The sequence below is a fragment of the Tetrao urogallus genome (assembly GCF_951394365.1).
Source record: "Tetrao urogallus genome assembly, chromosome: 6".
Classification (NCBI taxonomy): Eukaryota; Metazoa; Chordata; class Aves; order Galliformes; family Phasianidae; genus Tetrao; species Tetrao urogallus.
Genome location: NC_136819.1, coordinates 23,568,870 through 23,586,398, shown reverse-complemented (window position 1 = coordinate 23,586,398; position 17,529 = coordinate 23,568,870). Strand labels below are relative to the sequence as shown.

Sequence of the window (17,529 nt, the reverse complement as noted above, 5' to 3'; positions counted from 1 at the left end):
GCTGCTATCTTCAGAAATCTGGTTCACTTAAAACAAAATCAAAGGCTAGACCCACAGTATTAGTACACATTCCAACTACTGTTGTTTCCAAGTAGTTTTAGTGATATTTGGTATTAAGAATGCTACACTTCATACCTTTTCAAATTCTGCATCAATCTGAGAGAGAAGGGCTGGCTTTTCATCCTCAAAAAACATTCGTAAAGATGGTCCCACATAAAGATACATGACTCCCAGCAAGGTAATGGCAGAAGTCCTTACAGCCTGACAGAAAGGTGATAAAAAGTGTTCAGTCTTCACATTAAGGACTGATCAAAATTCTGGATTAAAATAAATTTTCTTACTGGGTTAGTTGCAGCAAGAGCTGTCTTCACATTACTAATGAAAGCTTTGACATTCAATCTGTGGGGAAAAAAAAAAAAAAAAAAAAAAAAAAAAATCACATTCCCATGAGTACAAACAAACCAACCAAAACAATCATAGCATACTAAAAATTGTAAAAAATGCAATGGGAATGAGAAATCACCAAGAAGCAGAAAATATTCACACATTAACATCTTAAGTACAGGGTACTAATTAAATAGATCAGTTTTGGGAATAAGCTGCTATGAAAGTCAACACAGTAAACCTAAGATAACTAGCATCAAATGCTATTTATTAGAGTTGTAGAGCTTCTTATATTACTACAATCCTGAGATTGCTAGTACTAAAATCCAAAGGAACAAGTCTAGTACCATTTTAAGCACCTGAAATGTGGTTACATAATAAAAAGCATTTTTTTGTGAACCTGTACCAGGATCTTGCTGAAAAAGGTCCAAATTTCAGAATCAGTAATTCGCAAGAGAAAGAAGGAAGGTTTAGATTACTTAACCTTCTATACCACCAGTGCGCAGCAACAGAAAATAGATGGGTCAACATGGAAGCTTCCTTCGTATGGTTTCAAGCACCACTGTTCTATTATCATCTCCATACATTACTCTGGTGGAAATACACTTTTTGTGGAATTTGTCCAATTATGAATTGCTACTGAAAAAAGTTCCCAAGACTTAATCAATGCAACTACCCATTTCATGGCTGTTGTATAATCCAGTCAAAGTAACTGTCTAAGCAATCAACTAAACTAGCATTTGATTGCTGATCCAACAATCAGAAATTTGTTCTCTTAAGTAAATGGCACATTACTGTATACACATGATAGAGAGCATTCAGTTAAGAGATAGGTGCTGAGAAACTAAGGACTGTTACACTGGTTCTAACGAAGAACTTATTTTCTACCCTATCCAGCATCAGAAGCATTAATTGTGTTGTGTGCTAAAACATCACCCTAGAAATCTACCCCAATGAGAAAAATAAGCATCCCAGTATATATTCCTCTATACTGTGCCAAACAAAACCACACTGGGATGCATCAGAGCATAGATGTACCAAAACTATTACTCATCCCACTTCCATATGTAGATTAAGACTCTTCAGAGAAGCCCCAATGAGAAGGGATCTTTTAACAAAGGATGCAACCTTATTATTCCTGTCAGATGTTTTTGTTTACATGTTTAGAACTGGAAGAGCAGCTGATGAAGTCAGTATCAGAGCTGAGAGAAGTAAAAGTTCAGTGCACTTGCACTCTCAAGAACAAATCTTCAGCCCAAGATAAAAAACACAGACTCAAATTTCTCTTGGAAGACATACCCAGAAAAGCCAAACTCTTTAATTGCATTTGAGAGCCAGTTCAAAGTTTCTGACTGGTTTTTAGGGTTCTTTTGAGAGAAAGCCATAGCCACAACCTGGAAGAGAAAAGCAAAGCTTGAGTTTTCATTAGCAAGCCAGGTGACAAAGAACTATTGTACGTAAATGAGTGATAATACCTGCAAAAATCAGGGTAATGCAAATAAACCAAAAGAGCTGGGGGTAACAACCAAGGCAAAATTTGTTGTGTCACTGTAACATAATATAATTGCAGCTGAAGTAAACCAGAAGTTATTAAAGTACTAAAAGGCTTTCAGAGATCAGCTATATTACAGAAGTGTACAAGTGTTTTTTTTTTTTTCCCCCCCAAACACTTTTTACAAATTTTTTTTTTTTTTTTTTTTTTAAACATTATTTCAGAAAGGTACCTATTTACTACCATTATTTTTGCATTTAACAGCTATCCCAACAGATACCTTCAAACTTCCCTGTGCTGAGCAGCACAGGAAAACAAAACAACAAAAAACGCATATAGACTGAAGACTTAATTCCCTGATTTTCCCTGAAATTCCCTGAAAGAACACATTTCTGTCTTTAACAGAAGAATACTTTGCTATCCACTCACCTGCTCAGCAGTCCATGGCAGTTGGCATGCCTCAGCTATTGCTGTCATGGCTTCTTTTGCATTGCTCCCACATTTCACATCACCAACCTTGTCTACAAGACCATCCAATACAACCTGTGCTGAAGTCTTGGAGAAGTTTCCTTTCTGTGCAATCAATGCAACTATATGCAGTTTCATCTGCATCACCTGGAATGTTCATAATAGCAAGGAAGTCACTCACTTTTATATATTTTAGACCTCTAAAAAGTGTATACGTATTTAATGTAAGAAATACAAATTGCATTTTTTCTATTAAATTGTGTCTACTCAAGTACATACATGCATTTGCCTGAATATAAACTATATATAAATGTTTATATAAACATAAACATTGTCTGAATGTGTATACACATTTTAATACACAATCAATACTGAGCAACCATTACTAGCTTTTAGAATTTATCTATACCTATATATGCATATACACAAATATATGCATATATGCATATGCACCGATATACATCTAGACACATTCAAGTGTCTCCTGAAGTCTCAATTATAAGCAAAAAAGAAATCTGATTTTAGAGTATATATTCTCATTTGACTGTAGAGAGAACTGCACTAAAACAATAACATATATACACCAAGGGCCTTTTTTCAGTTGGAAAAACAACTTACATTAAGTAAAAATGAACCGCTGCTTACTGAGATAAAGATGTAGTACCTGAAAGTTTGTTTCCTTCCAACCAGGTTTTTTGGCCAGCATTCTTACTAGAGCTTGGCAAGGCATTTCACTTCTCTCCATAAGCTCAACAGCCTTAAGGATAAACATCAGAAGTTAACCAAAAGGCCACAAATGAAAGAAGAAAAAACACCAACAAACAAACAACCAAAAACCAAACATCCACACAAATGGAAATTACCTGAGTTGTCATGCAAGTGTTTTCTTAATATTACACTAAGTTGCAGAAATCCTTAGCATAAGAATTTACCTGAACAGCCTTACTATAAGACCCATTCCTGCAAGGAGCCCATTCTACACACACTGAGCCAACATTTCGGTGGAAGTGTTCATACTTCTACACTTTGTTTATCCTTTAAGTGTATTTACAAGCACTTGTTGGCCATTCCAAATCTGGAAATGTAACATTTAATAAGTGGCCCATCTAGAAAGCTGACTACAAAGCGGAGACTAAACCTAATGTAGTCCCTCCTCCCCACAAAGGCATTCCACTGAAACTATAACATCCTCATGTTTCAGTAAATCTGCTTAAGCTTTTGCAGCAATATTTCAGTGCTGCCACTAACAGCACTGTTCCATAATTTCAGTCAGTCAGCACTTCCACTAAAATATTAAAACTCAATTTTTTAATTAAAAATTAAAACTGCAATACAATGGTATGAACTACTTGTACATCAACAGTTGATTGCTTTTTGAATGCGAATTCTCAAAAGTTTTATGATACCGCAGGAAGAAAAAAAAAAAAAAAAAAATCAGGCTTAACATCCCAGTTTTTGTAGTAGATCACGTTTGTAACTACATGAAGCACTCACTACCAGTTATGAATACTAATATTGCTGTCATAAGTTTCAAACATCAACTATTTACTAACTGAAACTTTAATGTTATGCTCAGTTGCTGCTTAAAATGCAACCAATGGGGACTTGCAAGTGTTTTTGTACAAATCATTGCAAAACCTTTATAATTACTTTATATTTTTAATAGACCTGTATGCATGCATCTTCAATCCATGTATATGCTTCAAATGCTTCACATAAAACCATATCTACATCAAATTAAGAAGGTTACTGCACCACAGTTATGGATTAAGAGTTAATTTAAACCATGTATGCCCTTGGTATTTTGCAAGTATTGTTTAACTCATCTGAAACAGCATTCTGACCTACTGCTACTCTGATATGTCTCTTTAAAAGAGAGCTACTAGGCCTAAAACAAGCTGAAGAAATTATTTCCTGCTTTCTTCTCCCCCATTTCTCCTTTTATCAGCTGTTGCAAAACTCACCTTCTGAAACTCTTCCATGGAGGCAAGTCTCTCTTTCCAGTTACCACTGTCCAGCTGCTGGATACAAGAAGCTGGAAGGACAGCAGCAGCTTTCTCCTCACAAACTTCTATCTGCAGACAGATCAGAATAAGAATAACACATCCCACAGGATTCTGTGTTAGTAGGAAGAACAGAGCTAGGGACATATAATGTACGTGAACAACTCCTGCTCTTCAATGCATTTACAAAATTTAAGTCACCATATGACTTAATTAAGTCACTATTATGACACCATAATGACAAAGTTCTGCTGTAGGTTGAAGCATTTTGTACAGATTACAATATAAGGGTTTTGCATCTGTATAGGTTACAATATATAAGCTCAGGAAGCTGCTAAATCATACTGCAACAGAAAAATAATCCCTGAAAAGTTTCAGTTGCACAGTCAAAAATGATACCAGGTAGCCATTACTTAAAGAATCAAGCAAAGATAAACTGAAGTATACAAGATAATTTTGTATGAAGTTGGGATTTCATAGCAATTAATCAGAGAATAGTGGTGGACAGGAGAAGACACCTTCCACGTCCATCTTAATGGAATGAATTCAAGTTATTCTGAAAACGAAACATAGTAAAAGTTCCCTTTGCATCTCTGGTACCTGTACTATTCTCAAGAACTGTATCCTCATTTTGTGCCGTATATAATATATATACTCATCCTAAAGGACACCTCCTAAAGGTAGCTGACAGCTTAAACTGCAAATAGATTTCAGAACTTAAGCAGATTTTTGTTACTGTTCGATCCACAGATGGGGAATGAGATAGACTAATCTACTGAAAGGATATGGAAGGGAAAAGGTTGTTTTTTTCTGAAGTAGAAACAAAGCATCTAACCCATATGTATATAAACTATATGAATGATTCCATTAACACACAGATTTCCGATGCATTCTTGGCTCATCCCCAACTGAGCAGCATGCAAGAAATTTGATTTAGTTTATTATTAGTTTGAAATCTGAAGCATAACTCCAGAATATCATATTTTCAAGCTTTTAATGCCAGACAGCAAATCATACATCCTTAATTTACACTGTAAGTAGTTATCTCTATCTTCTACATCTGTTTCTAATTCGGTAACACCACTGATCATTACACTAGCTTGATAACGTTTACTGCTTTTATGACCTGGTACCAAAGCCAGCCAATACAATAGGTGCGTATTTGCCAGAGTACATCAAACACCCATTTTGCCAGTTATGAATTCTATTTAAATACACTGCTTTTCCTTACCCAAGAAAGATACTGCAGTGAAAAAATGTAGTAGCTGAAGAACTGACTGACTATTTACACAGAACACTTTATTTTGGATAAAAGCAAGACGCTTACCGAGAGCTCAGATTCAAATATCTCTTTGGTCTCAGGACCCTTCTTGCCTTTAGCCCCAGCACCTCCTGTACCTGCAGCTGCAGCTGGTTTGCTTTTCTTAGGTGGGCCCCCAGGCTAGAAAGGAAGCACAAATTAGCAGAGATCAAACAGCTCTCCAACTCATCAGATTCTAAATGAACTGCTGTTTTTCCTATACATCTGCATTCTGACATCAAAACACACATTTGGAAGATGTATTTCTAGTACCATAACTGTTACATTTGATCTTCAAGATAGCAACTAGTTATAGTCAATACAATCACAGACAAATAGAACTGTCAATAACCTCTTGACAATCTCTTACTTTCACAGCAGGTGCTTTTTTCTGTGGTCCTGGCTTGGCTGCCGCATCTTTTATTTCTTTATCTCCAGCAGTGCCTGAAAGCGCAGGTGTCTTTCCAGCAACAGGCTTGCCTTCTTTCTTCTCAGCAGCTCCAGCCTTTTTACCATAAACCAGTTCTACCTTCTCTGCACACTCTTTAATCTGACAAAGTGTTTCAAAACAAAACAAAAATGTAAAGAAATATCTGTTTAGCTGCCACAACGAGGTGTAGTTTATCTTCTCAGCAGTGGCTCAAACTTTGCTATTCTAGAAATATTAAGTTCCTCAGTTAACAAAGTTCAGCTATCCTGTATTACAGCACTAATGTTAACTAGTCAATAGCATCACCTCCTGTTATATTGTTCATTTTCTTAGTTCAAAATGAAGCATGGAGAGTTGAGAGAACTCCTTTCAGATGCAGATGCTCTAAAGACTAATTCTTAGCACAATAATCAAGTCATCATTCCAACCTGTTAACTTACACAAAAGTGCAAAAACGTTGTGTAGGGAAATAAAGACTGAATATCAAATTCTGTCTTAAAATATAGAACTATGTCAGGGAATTAAGTCACAAACACATGAGATTTGTTTCAGAGAAAGAAGAATTTGGAAAACAACCCACCAACCAAAAAAGAAATCAAGCCACTTCAGCAACTCTTAAAGCCAAACACACATTATATTAAAGAATGAGAAGGTGCAGTGTTTGCATATCAATACATTTTAGATACTGAGTCAAAGAAAGGATACTCAGTATTTCACAAAAATTTTTGAAAGTCTTTTTCCAGTCTTCCTGCTCCAATAGTAACTTTTAAGTAGGACACTTTCAAAACAACTGTGGCAAAACATTGACTGAAGTACCTCCTCTCATCCTCTTTACTGAAATGCATTTTACATGGATAAATTGAGAATTTTACATTTCATAAACTCACCCGATCAAGCTTTAGTTTGTCGACATCTGCTAGAAAAGGATTCACAGCTTTCTCTCCAGCAACCTTCAGTGCAGTGCCTAATGCTTCAAAACCAGCATCTCTTACTTCAGGAGCAGAATCATTGATATGCTGCCAAGAAATACAGCATGCATCACAAAGTTTGCAGCTCACATCTAAACAAGCGTTTAAACTCATGATCTGTATAAATCTGTTCCAACCTTTTAATAAAACTTACAATCAATACAGCGTAATACTTAATATTCCATTCCATTATAGAAAGAAAGAGAAGTTGTCTACTCTGTTTCTTCATATCTTGATCTACTCTTTTCTCAAATACAGGCTGCTTCCCATCCTTAGATCTCTCACACAGCAAGAAAAGGAAGAACATTTTAGCTTTAAGAAATACTGAAACACCATAAAAGCTTCTAAGAAATTTAAAATCCCACAACCCTTTTCAAATCTCCATTTTAAAAGCCAAGGAATTCACCCAGACAAAAGAAATGGAAACACATAATGAAGTGTACAGATTTTGATTACACTGGAAGTTCTCCAGTGTACATGCAGTCTACGCATCGACAGAAGTTTTTACCCATGGCAAATTAGATGCAGCACTCTAATAAAAGCTTGCTATGAATATCTGCAAGAAGCATTTGTCAATGTCCAGTAGTTAAATAGTTAGAAAACCAACGTCTTTACTACAAACTAGGTGAGTTTTCAGTTTTAGAGATAGTTTAGTCTCTTCTTAGCAATTTCCATGACCAAGTCATCTTCCACTTCCATATCAGTCAGAATTCACTGACAGCCATGTAGTACACAAGCTTTTCAGCCCCTGCACTATCAGATTTCTTTCTCCCAAAACAATCTGATGCTTCACACCAACATTTCAAGTCAGTATCAGAGAAGTACTAATTCCTTCTCCTTTTTTACCTTGAGAAGTGCAGCACAGAAAGGTTTCAACAGACTTTTTGGCAGAGTAGAAGGTGTGCAGTGTCGAAAGCTTCTTGCAATGAAAAGGGATGTCTGCTGCTTAATTGTTGGATTTTTGTTGTCCATCACTGCCAACACATCTTCACTTATGTTCTGCAATGTGGTCTACAGAGAAAAAAGATACTACTTTCAGAAAAGGAACAAAAAAGCAAATAAAAAGACACCAATTCTCAGACACAGTGGGAAAATTTTCAGCGTTTTACTTACAGTAAGAAAGATTGCATCAATGGCTTCCTGCAGTGCTTGCACTACCTGAGGTTTCTTCTCTTTAAATTTCTCTAAGATTGTTGGAACAACCTGTGGAAGAGATATAAAAAAGTCAATCCACTCTTCGCTAACATAATTGTGAAACATGAAAATTTGTTCCCTGACGTTTCACAAAGCAAAGCAAATTAGCATCTCTCCTACCCCATTGGGCATACAACAGCAGGATGAACTAGTTTATTCCAGCTTTTCTCCAACATAAAATTCTTTCCACTCAATCTATTAATAAATAATGATTTTTGAGCAGTTACACAGAAAAGCTAAGAAAGAGGCAGGTATATAAACTCACAAGTGAACATTCTGGATCTACTGGTGTGAAATACAGAGACATTGATAGGAAACAGTTCCACAGTAGAACGCTCTGTTCTCATTTTTTAAGAATTGAAGATTGTGTATGTATACATATATATACACACAGTACCATTTCCCAGTGTCCTCACAGCATTCAGCACCACTGTCCAAGATGCTCTTATTTGACTAGAACACTGTCTTTCCAGTTGTGAAAGCCTGAACCTTTCCTACAGCTGCATCCCTTCCAAGCAGGATATTTTTGGATTTATTAACTTGAAAAAGCACACCTGATAATTAAACCACACCACATCAGAGCTTCTCTGCAATTTAGACTCAATATAGCTTCTCAGTCAACCAGATACAGATGACTCTCCAATGTGCTGGTAATATGAGGAGGTCCACTTAACTATGGCCTCTGTAACCTACACTATTAGTAACATAAGAAATTCTGATGTTTAACCAGAGACATGCAGAGCTTTTAGTAGTGAAAAGCAGGCTACTTTTGACATTTCTGTAAGCATATCAGAGTTGACAGTTTAGAAGCCATCTAGTTACTCATTATAAGCTCTTGCATAATAGAAAACAGGTCTTCCTACAGATACCTCTTTCTACACAGAATTTGACCACAAGATCTCAACTCATTATGACACAGTGAACAAAGCTCAGGTGGCATCTTTGTGTTGCTAACCCTTGCCAATTCCTGTTTGCAAAGCCTTAAGCGCTTCAAAATAAATAAGTAAAAACAACCATGTTCCTCATAACAACAGGCAGCATTCAGAATGAAATTATCTTTGCCCAAACTTTTGTTCAGAGTTCGAGAGACCTGAAGACTTTGAAGCAATGACATTCAGTAACTTCACAACTCACCACAAAACATAACACTAACAGCTGCCAGGCACAATTTCTCCACTTCCCTCAGCTTTACCCTCAGCTCTCCCTTACCTATCCTCTTATGCATCACAAGAAAACTTAAAGTCGAGCAGCTTAAAGATCACAGCAACAGTGATTCTCTTGAGAAAGAAGTGAGATAAATGCAAATACTTCCACAGCTTTCTTGGTAGTACTGTTACTAAGACAAGAGTTGCAAAAGGAGAGAAGAGTATTAAGCTAGATCACCCGAACATTTTGGTGCCAAAGAAAACTCAGTAGTTTTGTTACCTGCTTTGAACAGCCAAACAAGTAAAACCAGAACTAACAACTATACATGATGGCACTGCTAGGTAGACCTCAGGCTCAGAAATGCTTCCCCCACCTCCATGTGCTACAAGTGCACTTCTGCGGGTGTACCTCCAGCATGAGGCAATATAAATAAGTTCATCTTATGAAAAGTGAACTCAGAGCAGTCTTCATACACAAGATTCATGGTACCAGTAAGCTTTATACCACTGAACGTGAATAAACACTGTCCTTTTATCCTTAAGCTGCAAGTAACTTCACTTCTTAATCCATCAAGATGGAGACAAATATTTGTAATACAACAAAATCATATCTTTCATAAATACCAAGCACTGACAAATAAACCAACCCTTCTCCCCAACCCCCCAGTGTTCCTGGTGGCCAGCACCACCAACAACAACAAAAAAAAAAAACAAACCCAAAACAAAACAGGGGAAAAAGCCTTACATCCTCATACTTACATGTCCTGCATATTGTCCAAATTTCTTTCGGAGGCCAGAAGCCAGTCCAGCAAGGCATTTGGCAGCTAAAGCAACCAGCATAACATTTGTATCCTTTCCAACAACCTGAAAAGGAAAAAGTAACAAAAGGTGGAAGACTTCAGGGACTCGGAGAAATCTCTTAGTAGGATCAGAGGGCTACAGACAAGATTACTTCCACCACTGTTCCAACTAAGAAGTTCAGACTCCTGAGCATTATCTTAATCAAAATTTTTGAACTTAAGTACAAAGAAATAATATTAAAAAAAATAATAATTAAACCATATGCATACACTGTGTTTCATTACCTTTTTGAGAACTTTCACCAAGTCTGCATAGTCTCCTGATTCTAACTTTGGATTTTTCACCAGCAATTCCACAGCCTCTAGAGCTTCTTTCCTTTCCTGCCACTTTTTTGCTTCCTGCAAAGCAAGTCACTTAGATTAATTCATAAATCTAAACAGCCCTAGAGAATCTTATTTGCCACCAGCTATAGATTTTAGAGCTCAACTCTATTCAGAGAAAACCAAGATCTTCTAAAGTTTCCCTAAAGCTCAACATCAACTGCAGTGAAAGATGAAACAAAGTCCTTTCCCAGGATGTATCTCAGCTCCTTAGAATTACAGCTTTCTTAATGGTAAAAACAAAAACTTAAAGACTTATTTATGACAGTTTGTTATTTGCTTAAACTAGTCTGTTATTTCCCATGCAGCAGTATAGTTTATGTTGCAAAATGCAAGTCTGTCTTTAGACTTGTTAGCTCCACATGCCACAGAATTAACCAGTGGAATTAAAGTTTATGCTTACTATTTTCTCATAGAAGTCCTTCGGAAGCTTCGAAAGAATTTCTACAGCTTCAAGCAACTCATATGCATCTACTTGTGGTACTGCTTCTTCCTCATCATCATCTCCTGCAACAGAAGGGAGAAAAACAAGCTGCACAATAAGTGCAAATTTCAAGCACACTACTGTCTAAGGCTCACTTATAAAACAGTGTCAGCAACTGTGAATTTGCTATGCCAAAGGATAGATACTATCATATAAAGTTCTTACCCTAGCCATATTCTCACGTGGTGCAATGCATCCCATGTTCTCTATCAGTTTGAATGGAAGAACCTTTACAATTCAATGCATTTCTCAAGAACATACCCATGATAAGCTTCCCAATGGAGTAGAGAGAGTTTACCTCCATCTCCATCTCCTCCAGCTGCCTGTTGCTGCTCAAATTTTGCTTTCAGCTCCTGTTGGGAACGCAGGAACCTGGTCTGCTTAGGAGCAGCTGATGACACTTTGACCCACTCTTCTTCCAGTTCCTTTAGCTGTCAAAGGAAAAAAGTCATAGTATCTACAACATTTTGTGCATACCACAGACAAGAAACACCTCATAGAAAGCAATGGAGATTTCCCATTACAAGTTTAAGACACTGCTAAATTTTAAGCTCTTTATTTTGCCATCAAAGAAGTGACTTCTTCACACTCACTGTTCAGAATCTTTTGAACAGATGTACTCACATAGCAGAGCATCAAAAACAAAAGTGCTAATGCCAAGCATTTACTTCAGAACAAGCTGTAGAATGGTCAGGCCACTAAAGGTTTAAAATATGACTGGGTGAACATGGAGAAAGATTCTTATTATAGCCTTAATATCTGAAGACAGGGCTAAGACAAAACAAACACCTTGAGTTATATTTGATCAGGCAGTTTAAAAAATAAACAACAGTTCTGCCTTGCTCCAGAAATCTACTGCTTTCCACAAAACAAAATGAATATAAGTGGATAGGAAAGAAAGATACATTAGTAATTTAGAAAGTTCAAAAATAACGGAATGTTCCAGTTATCTATCACAGCATAACATTTCCTGCAGTGGAACTGTTATCATACAAGGAAACAAACACTGTAAATGCAGACCTGACCACTTCCAACTGCGGGTCTTTTTACACCACTAGTTATTTGCCCTTAGCTAAGGTCTCTGTGACAAGCTTCTCTACTTTTCTAAATGCCCTCCTGAGTTCCAGTACAAATGAAACAGAATTTGTCATCCCTTTGGAAACCGCAAAGAGGGACTGAAGTCTTCAGCTCTGTTACAGGAAACTAAAAAATAATGCCTCATTAATGGAAGATTACAGCTTTGACAAACATTATGGGATCAGGGCCACAAGCACAGGTGTAGAAGTGTTTTCTCAACTGTCTGGTTACAGCATTATCTTCTACCTACCTGAACAGAATTTATATTCTGCAGGGGAGGTCTCAGAGCATCCCTTATCCAACGGTAGATCTCCACAGCAAGGAGTTTGGCTTCATCACGAACAGCCTTTTCCCGAGACTCAAACAGTTTTGGCAATACTTTAATGATTGGCTTCAGTGAGATTATTTTTGAACCAAATTCACTGAAAGTTAAAAACATGGAATAGTCCAAACAGAGTCCAAACAGGAGCCACAAAAAGTGATTTAAAAAAAAAAAAAAAAAACAAACAACAACAAACTGTGATGTGCAGTACATGCAGAAAATGTTATTTATTCAAATCCTTGTTTCTTTTTATGATATTATTCAGCTGCTGCACAATTAAAAGAATATTTCCCCAATCATAATCACTTTCCCCAAGCCAATCAGAATTACAATACCAGGCCTCTGCTAAAATTACTTCAAAACATTTAATCCAATCCATTGCCTAAATCAGTTTCCTTGCCAAGAAGGGAGGAAAAAAAAAAAAAAAAAAGCGTCTTTAGACTGAAATTTATGACCTACTTTTTTTTTTTTTTTTTTTTTTTTAAATCAGAATAAATAGAATCTCCTTTGTCTATCCTTGGAGGCAAACTGCAGTAAAAGCATTAGTCATTTTACCACTTGTTGCACTAGATAATTATAGTAAGCCTGGGTCATCCTCACAAAAAATACACGTGTTAAAATGTGTGCAACTGAAAGGACACACAGAACAGGTTTCCCCAGCCAACCTTCCCTGTCAGCAGATTCTATATATTGTTGAACTTAACACGCATTTCATTTCTCAACCACTGCTGAGTGAAAACAAGTTTTCTTTAGATGCCCATAGAAATACTTGAAGAACGGTAGCGGTTTGCTAAGTCACATCAGAAGCCACAGAATACCGATTCAGGACAGTTCTTCTTTCTTGAGAGCTCTAAACTTTCTAGTCACACTTCTGCTTCTGTTCAGCTAAGTACTTCATGAAAATGCTAGTAAAAAAACCAGCTACTAAAAAAACAGTTGCATATTTAAGTTCTAAACATGTTACTGCTAGAAGCTTTATTACGAGTCTCACTGTATGAGAAATGTGAGGTAAAAAAACACGCAAAAGAGGCTCCAGTATTAGAAGTAACAATTATAGAATGCGAACAAATGAAAGGCACAAGCCTGTTTTTACACCATGGTTAAAATAAGGAGCATACTAGAAAAAGGAGCTATTGAGAATGAGAACTTAGAGGAACAGCAGACTACACCAATTCTTGTAACAACACAAGGAATAAAAACATTTCAGCATAAAATAAAAAACACTGGAAGCTTAACTAGTTATGTAGCCAAGTTACCCACTTAGGTACAAGACGTAAATCTTGCCATCAATGCAGAAACTCTGAAAGCACAATTCTAAAGCTTCTAAAGCAGAAGATTAATAGAGCCCCATGACATAAATTGATCTTGCGACCTAAAGCATAATACAACATATACAATACTATATATATAAAGAAGGCACGTTTAATAAACATGGTTGGTAGGGAGATATTGAGGAAGGTTGCACCGTTTTCTAATTATACCATACTGTTAAAGAGATAAGGCAATTTAAAATAGGTAAAATATGCTCTTAAAAGTAGGACACTTGGCAGAACCTAAAATAAAGCATTGCTTACAGCACCCATTTAGTGTAAAAACGACCATCAATGCACGTACTTCAGCAAATTCACTACCAGATATCAACCATAAGGTATTCTTCACCTGTACTGCAGTGTTTTCACACTAACTACTTCATTATTATAATTATTTTTGCAGGAAAAGGTATTCTGGCCTCACTAATACCAGAATTATCAGCAGGAAATTCACTCAGAATGAAACAAAAGCAAACAGGTACTGCAATTCTAACCCTGAAACCAACTACCCTATCTTCAATAAGATTTGGTTTTTAGAAAGTATTATCAGCTTTTGTTTTTAATGACAAAATTTTTATATGGACAATGCAAACTGACAGAGACAGCTCTTCAAAATAAACTTAGGTGTAATGAGCATTTAAAAAAAACAAACCAACAATGTAGCCAACCAAAAGTGCATGCATCAGTGAGGAAAAACTTGAAACAAACCGAATGAATTTCAGCTTTCCCATCACTGACTTTATCTCAGCTGTTCAGAAGAGTTGTGAAATTCTCACAACTGTTGTCACCTTAAAAATAATCGGTTCAGTAAAGACAGCCTGCTAAAAACACTGGATGTATATATGTTCTGTGGGGTGAGGAAGAAAAAGCAGCACCAAAACAAACACCACAGCCCCAAACCTAGAAGCTTACCTTAGTGCTTTCCTCAGTGTCTCTATACAAGCAACTATGATTTTCGGGTTTTTGTTGTCGAGACCCTTTAGTAATTCTTCTTGTACTGCCTCCCCTTTCTCAATTTCTATATACATAAGACAGATATCTACACCCAGCTCCTTTGCTCTGGCTTTTGGCTGATTGAATACTTTATTTACAACTCCAGAAGCTACTTCCCCTGTTGTCCTGAAAGATGAGAGAAAGTTACCTTTAGAACATTTAAGTGAACTGGTTATTTTCCATCATTATCCACAGACAGAAGCACACACAACATCTAAAACAACGATGAAAACTCAGTCATCACACAATAAAGGCTAAGTTAACTTTGAAGGTTACAACCTTCTGTAAAAGGTGATTTTACTACCCTTTAGTTTAATCAATGGAACTCCTTTACACTGAGTGCTATTTCGCATGTTCCTAATTCTGGACTACACCAGATTGTGAATACAAGACCTTATCTCAAAAACACAAACACTAATTCATCATCTCCAGGAACTGTATACATCATAGTAACACAACACTGGTGCATAAACAGAAAATAGTTTGCTGGGATTATGTCAAAGCTCCCAGTACTCTCAATTTATACCACTTGTGAATTTGGGGGCCTGGAAATGCTTTTAGATACCCAAATTAATGTTTTAATTTAAAAAAAGTATTTAAAAACAAATAATCAAGTCATTTAAAGACAGTGGATCAAAGCATGAATGAGGTCATTTAGATGCTTTTATTTCACCCCCAGGAGAACATTATTTCATGGGATAGATAATGTAAAATACTAAGAACACCCTTTGAAGAAATAAGCACGTATGCAGATTCAGATGGATTAAACTGGACACACCACCACAAACATAAGTACATTTCATTTAAAAAATAAATTACACGAGTATCTGCTAGGAAAGATGTACATACACATTGTTTCAGCCAAGCAAGAGGAGGGTTTCCAGCTCACAACACCAACTGTTTCACTTCTCTACCATTTCTAAAATCTTTACCGCTCTTTTCTTACAACATCATTAAGCATTATGTAAAGCAACTTCTGATAAATTAACAGGTACGTGGAATCCATCTACAAACCTACTATTCAGTAGGTTTTATAAATCAGAAAGCAACTTCTGTTCTCAACATACCCTAACTGTTTACAACCCCTGCACAGTTTATCTGCAGACTTTCTCAGAGAGGGACATAAAACTCGTAACAGCCTACTGATAGCAAGGAAAGGCTACTTACTTCCCAGCTACATGAGCATTTTCAACATAAGCAAGTGCTGCTTCCAGTCCTTTCAACTGTGCCACTGCATTGGAGTCCGTCACAAATTTCTTTATCAATCCAAGGTATTTGGACCATTCAGGACTCTTCTCATCATCTATCTTCTGGAAGAGCTTAAGGGCTTCTTCATAGCCATTTAATCTGGCTTTCCACAGCTGGAAGTAGAAGTCAAACATTTAAGCGTTGTGCTAATGCAAACCTTAACTCAATCTCAATCACCTTAATAACCTTAATCTCACCAAAGTACTTCAATCACAGCTGTAAGGGTGCTCAGTAAGCTGGCATCTGCAAAATTTCCCTACACAAATACTGTGCAAGAGGGCAAAATACCCATTGCTTTCCTGTCAACAATGACCCAGAAAAAGAGGTACGTTAGTATTCCTCGCTGCTCTCCATCAGCTCTAGCAACCACCACCAGTGAGTAGGTGTGAGCCCAACAGTACTTTCAGCTACAGATGAGTAATACATTCACATGAACAAGTGTACTGATCTTTAGGCTCACAAACTTACACCATCTAGATTATCACACAACTAAACTCTGCTTCATGAGTGTTACTTAACTGTTTCAGACCTTTTACACACACGCACACTGTGTGGCTACAAAAATAAGCCAACTTTGTTATAATTCGGTACAGGAATATCATAGAAGTATCACAGCACAGATACACAGCAGGCCAAACCCAGACAGTATCTCCCACCTTGTGTTCACACTTCTGGTCGATGGGCAGTTTCATCCACTCACTGTCGTCCCCCATCGTAATTCAGGTTCTCTCTACAGTTACAGCAATTCCTGTGGACAGAGACAAGAGTTAGAACACATAACACACAAAAAAAGCGAGATTCCACTTGCAACACAGTTCAGAAAATTAAAAATAAAAAAATAAAAAAAAAGACAGCTCTAAAGCAGATATAATATTTCATGTGAAACCCACTCTTTCAAGCCTGCAGTTGTATTTACATACTAAGATTTGGCCACAAAACTGTTAGCCCTGAAAGGCCACCAGAAGGCACCGACGAGTAGTGCATTGCCACTTGTAATGCTTCTGACACCAGAATTCTCAATCTGTTAATGTTTCAGTAAGCTGACACGAGGCACGTAGAACACACCTTTGTCTAAGCTTGAGGAAGAACATATACAGTTAAGGAACTAAAAAGAAATGAGTACTGATCACCACTAGAAAACTGATGCTTAGTGACATGTGCTTTCTGCAGCAGGTGCCATGAATCAGGGTTGAAAAATCACCACATATTAGTGTGAGGACAGCTGTTTTAACTATTTCACAAACAGAGCATTTGAAATGAACAGCACTATGAGATATGAGACTAACAAAATCCATTTTTGCTAGCTAGCCACTTTATGCCCCAATTGCAGTAATAGCCAGCACTGGCAACTGCTCTCACCAAGAGACCGGTTTCTTACTGCATGCAGACTCAAATATTACTTGTTCAAGGTCATAGAAGCGTTTTATCCCTCTCTCCTCATTAAAATATTAACATTGACTACTAGGGCATGAGAGATGAGACCTCAGGCTCAATGACCATCTTAGACATGCAAGTTTCAGCAGCACTGAG

The 17,529-nt window shown here is 36.9% G+C and overlaps 1 protein-coding gene across 2 annotated transcripts in view; it reads right to left on the bottom strand.

The window, feature by feature from the left end:
• The window catches only part of CKAP5 (cytoskeleton associated protein 5), a gene marked incomplete at both ends in the record, with an annotated part of 37,108 nt that extends 20,396 nt beyond the window's left edge, over window positions 1-16,712 (bottom strand). For both annotated transcript variants that reach the window (XM_079536797.1, XM_079536798.1), the window contains 19 exons: window positions 136-261; window positions 342-399; window positions 1,684-1,778; window positions 2,306-2,491; window positions 3,009-3,101; window positions 4,309-4,419; window positions 5,675-5,788; window positions 6,018-6,197; window positions 6,965-7,093; window positions 7,892-8,056; window positions 8,159-8,248; window positions 10,144-10,248; window positions 10,470-10,583; window positions 10,969-11,072; window positions 11,348-11,480; window positions 12,377-12,548; window positions 14,671-14,877; window positions 15,919-16,112; window positions 16,656-16,712. In XM_079536797.1, coding sequence (XP_079392923.1) covers window positions 136-261; window positions 342-399; window positions 1,684-1,778; window positions 2,306-2,491; window positions 3,009-3,101; window positions 4,309-4,419; window positions 5,675-5,788; window positions 6,018-6,197; window positions 6,965-7,093; window positions 7,892-8,056; window positions 8,159-8,248; window positions 10,144-10,248; window positions 10,470-10,583; window positions 10,969-11,072; window positions 11,348-11,480; window positions 12,377-12,548; window positions 14,671-14,877; window positions 15,919-16,112; window positions 16,656-16,712 — 2,433 coding nt within the window. The remainder of the gene's footprint in view (window positions 1-135; window positions 262-341; window positions 400-1,683; window positions 1,779-2,305; window positions 2,492-3,008; window positions 3,102-4,308; window positions 4,420-5,674; window positions 5,789-6,017; window positions 6,198-6,964; window positions 7,094-7,891; window positions 8,057-8,158; window positions 8,249-10,143; window positions 10,249-10,469; window positions 10,584-10,968; window positions 11,073-11,347; window positions 11,481-12,376; window positions 12,549-14,670; window positions 14,878-15,918; window positions 16,113-16,655) is intronic.
• Window positions 16,713-17,529: the final 817 nt, after the last annotated feature.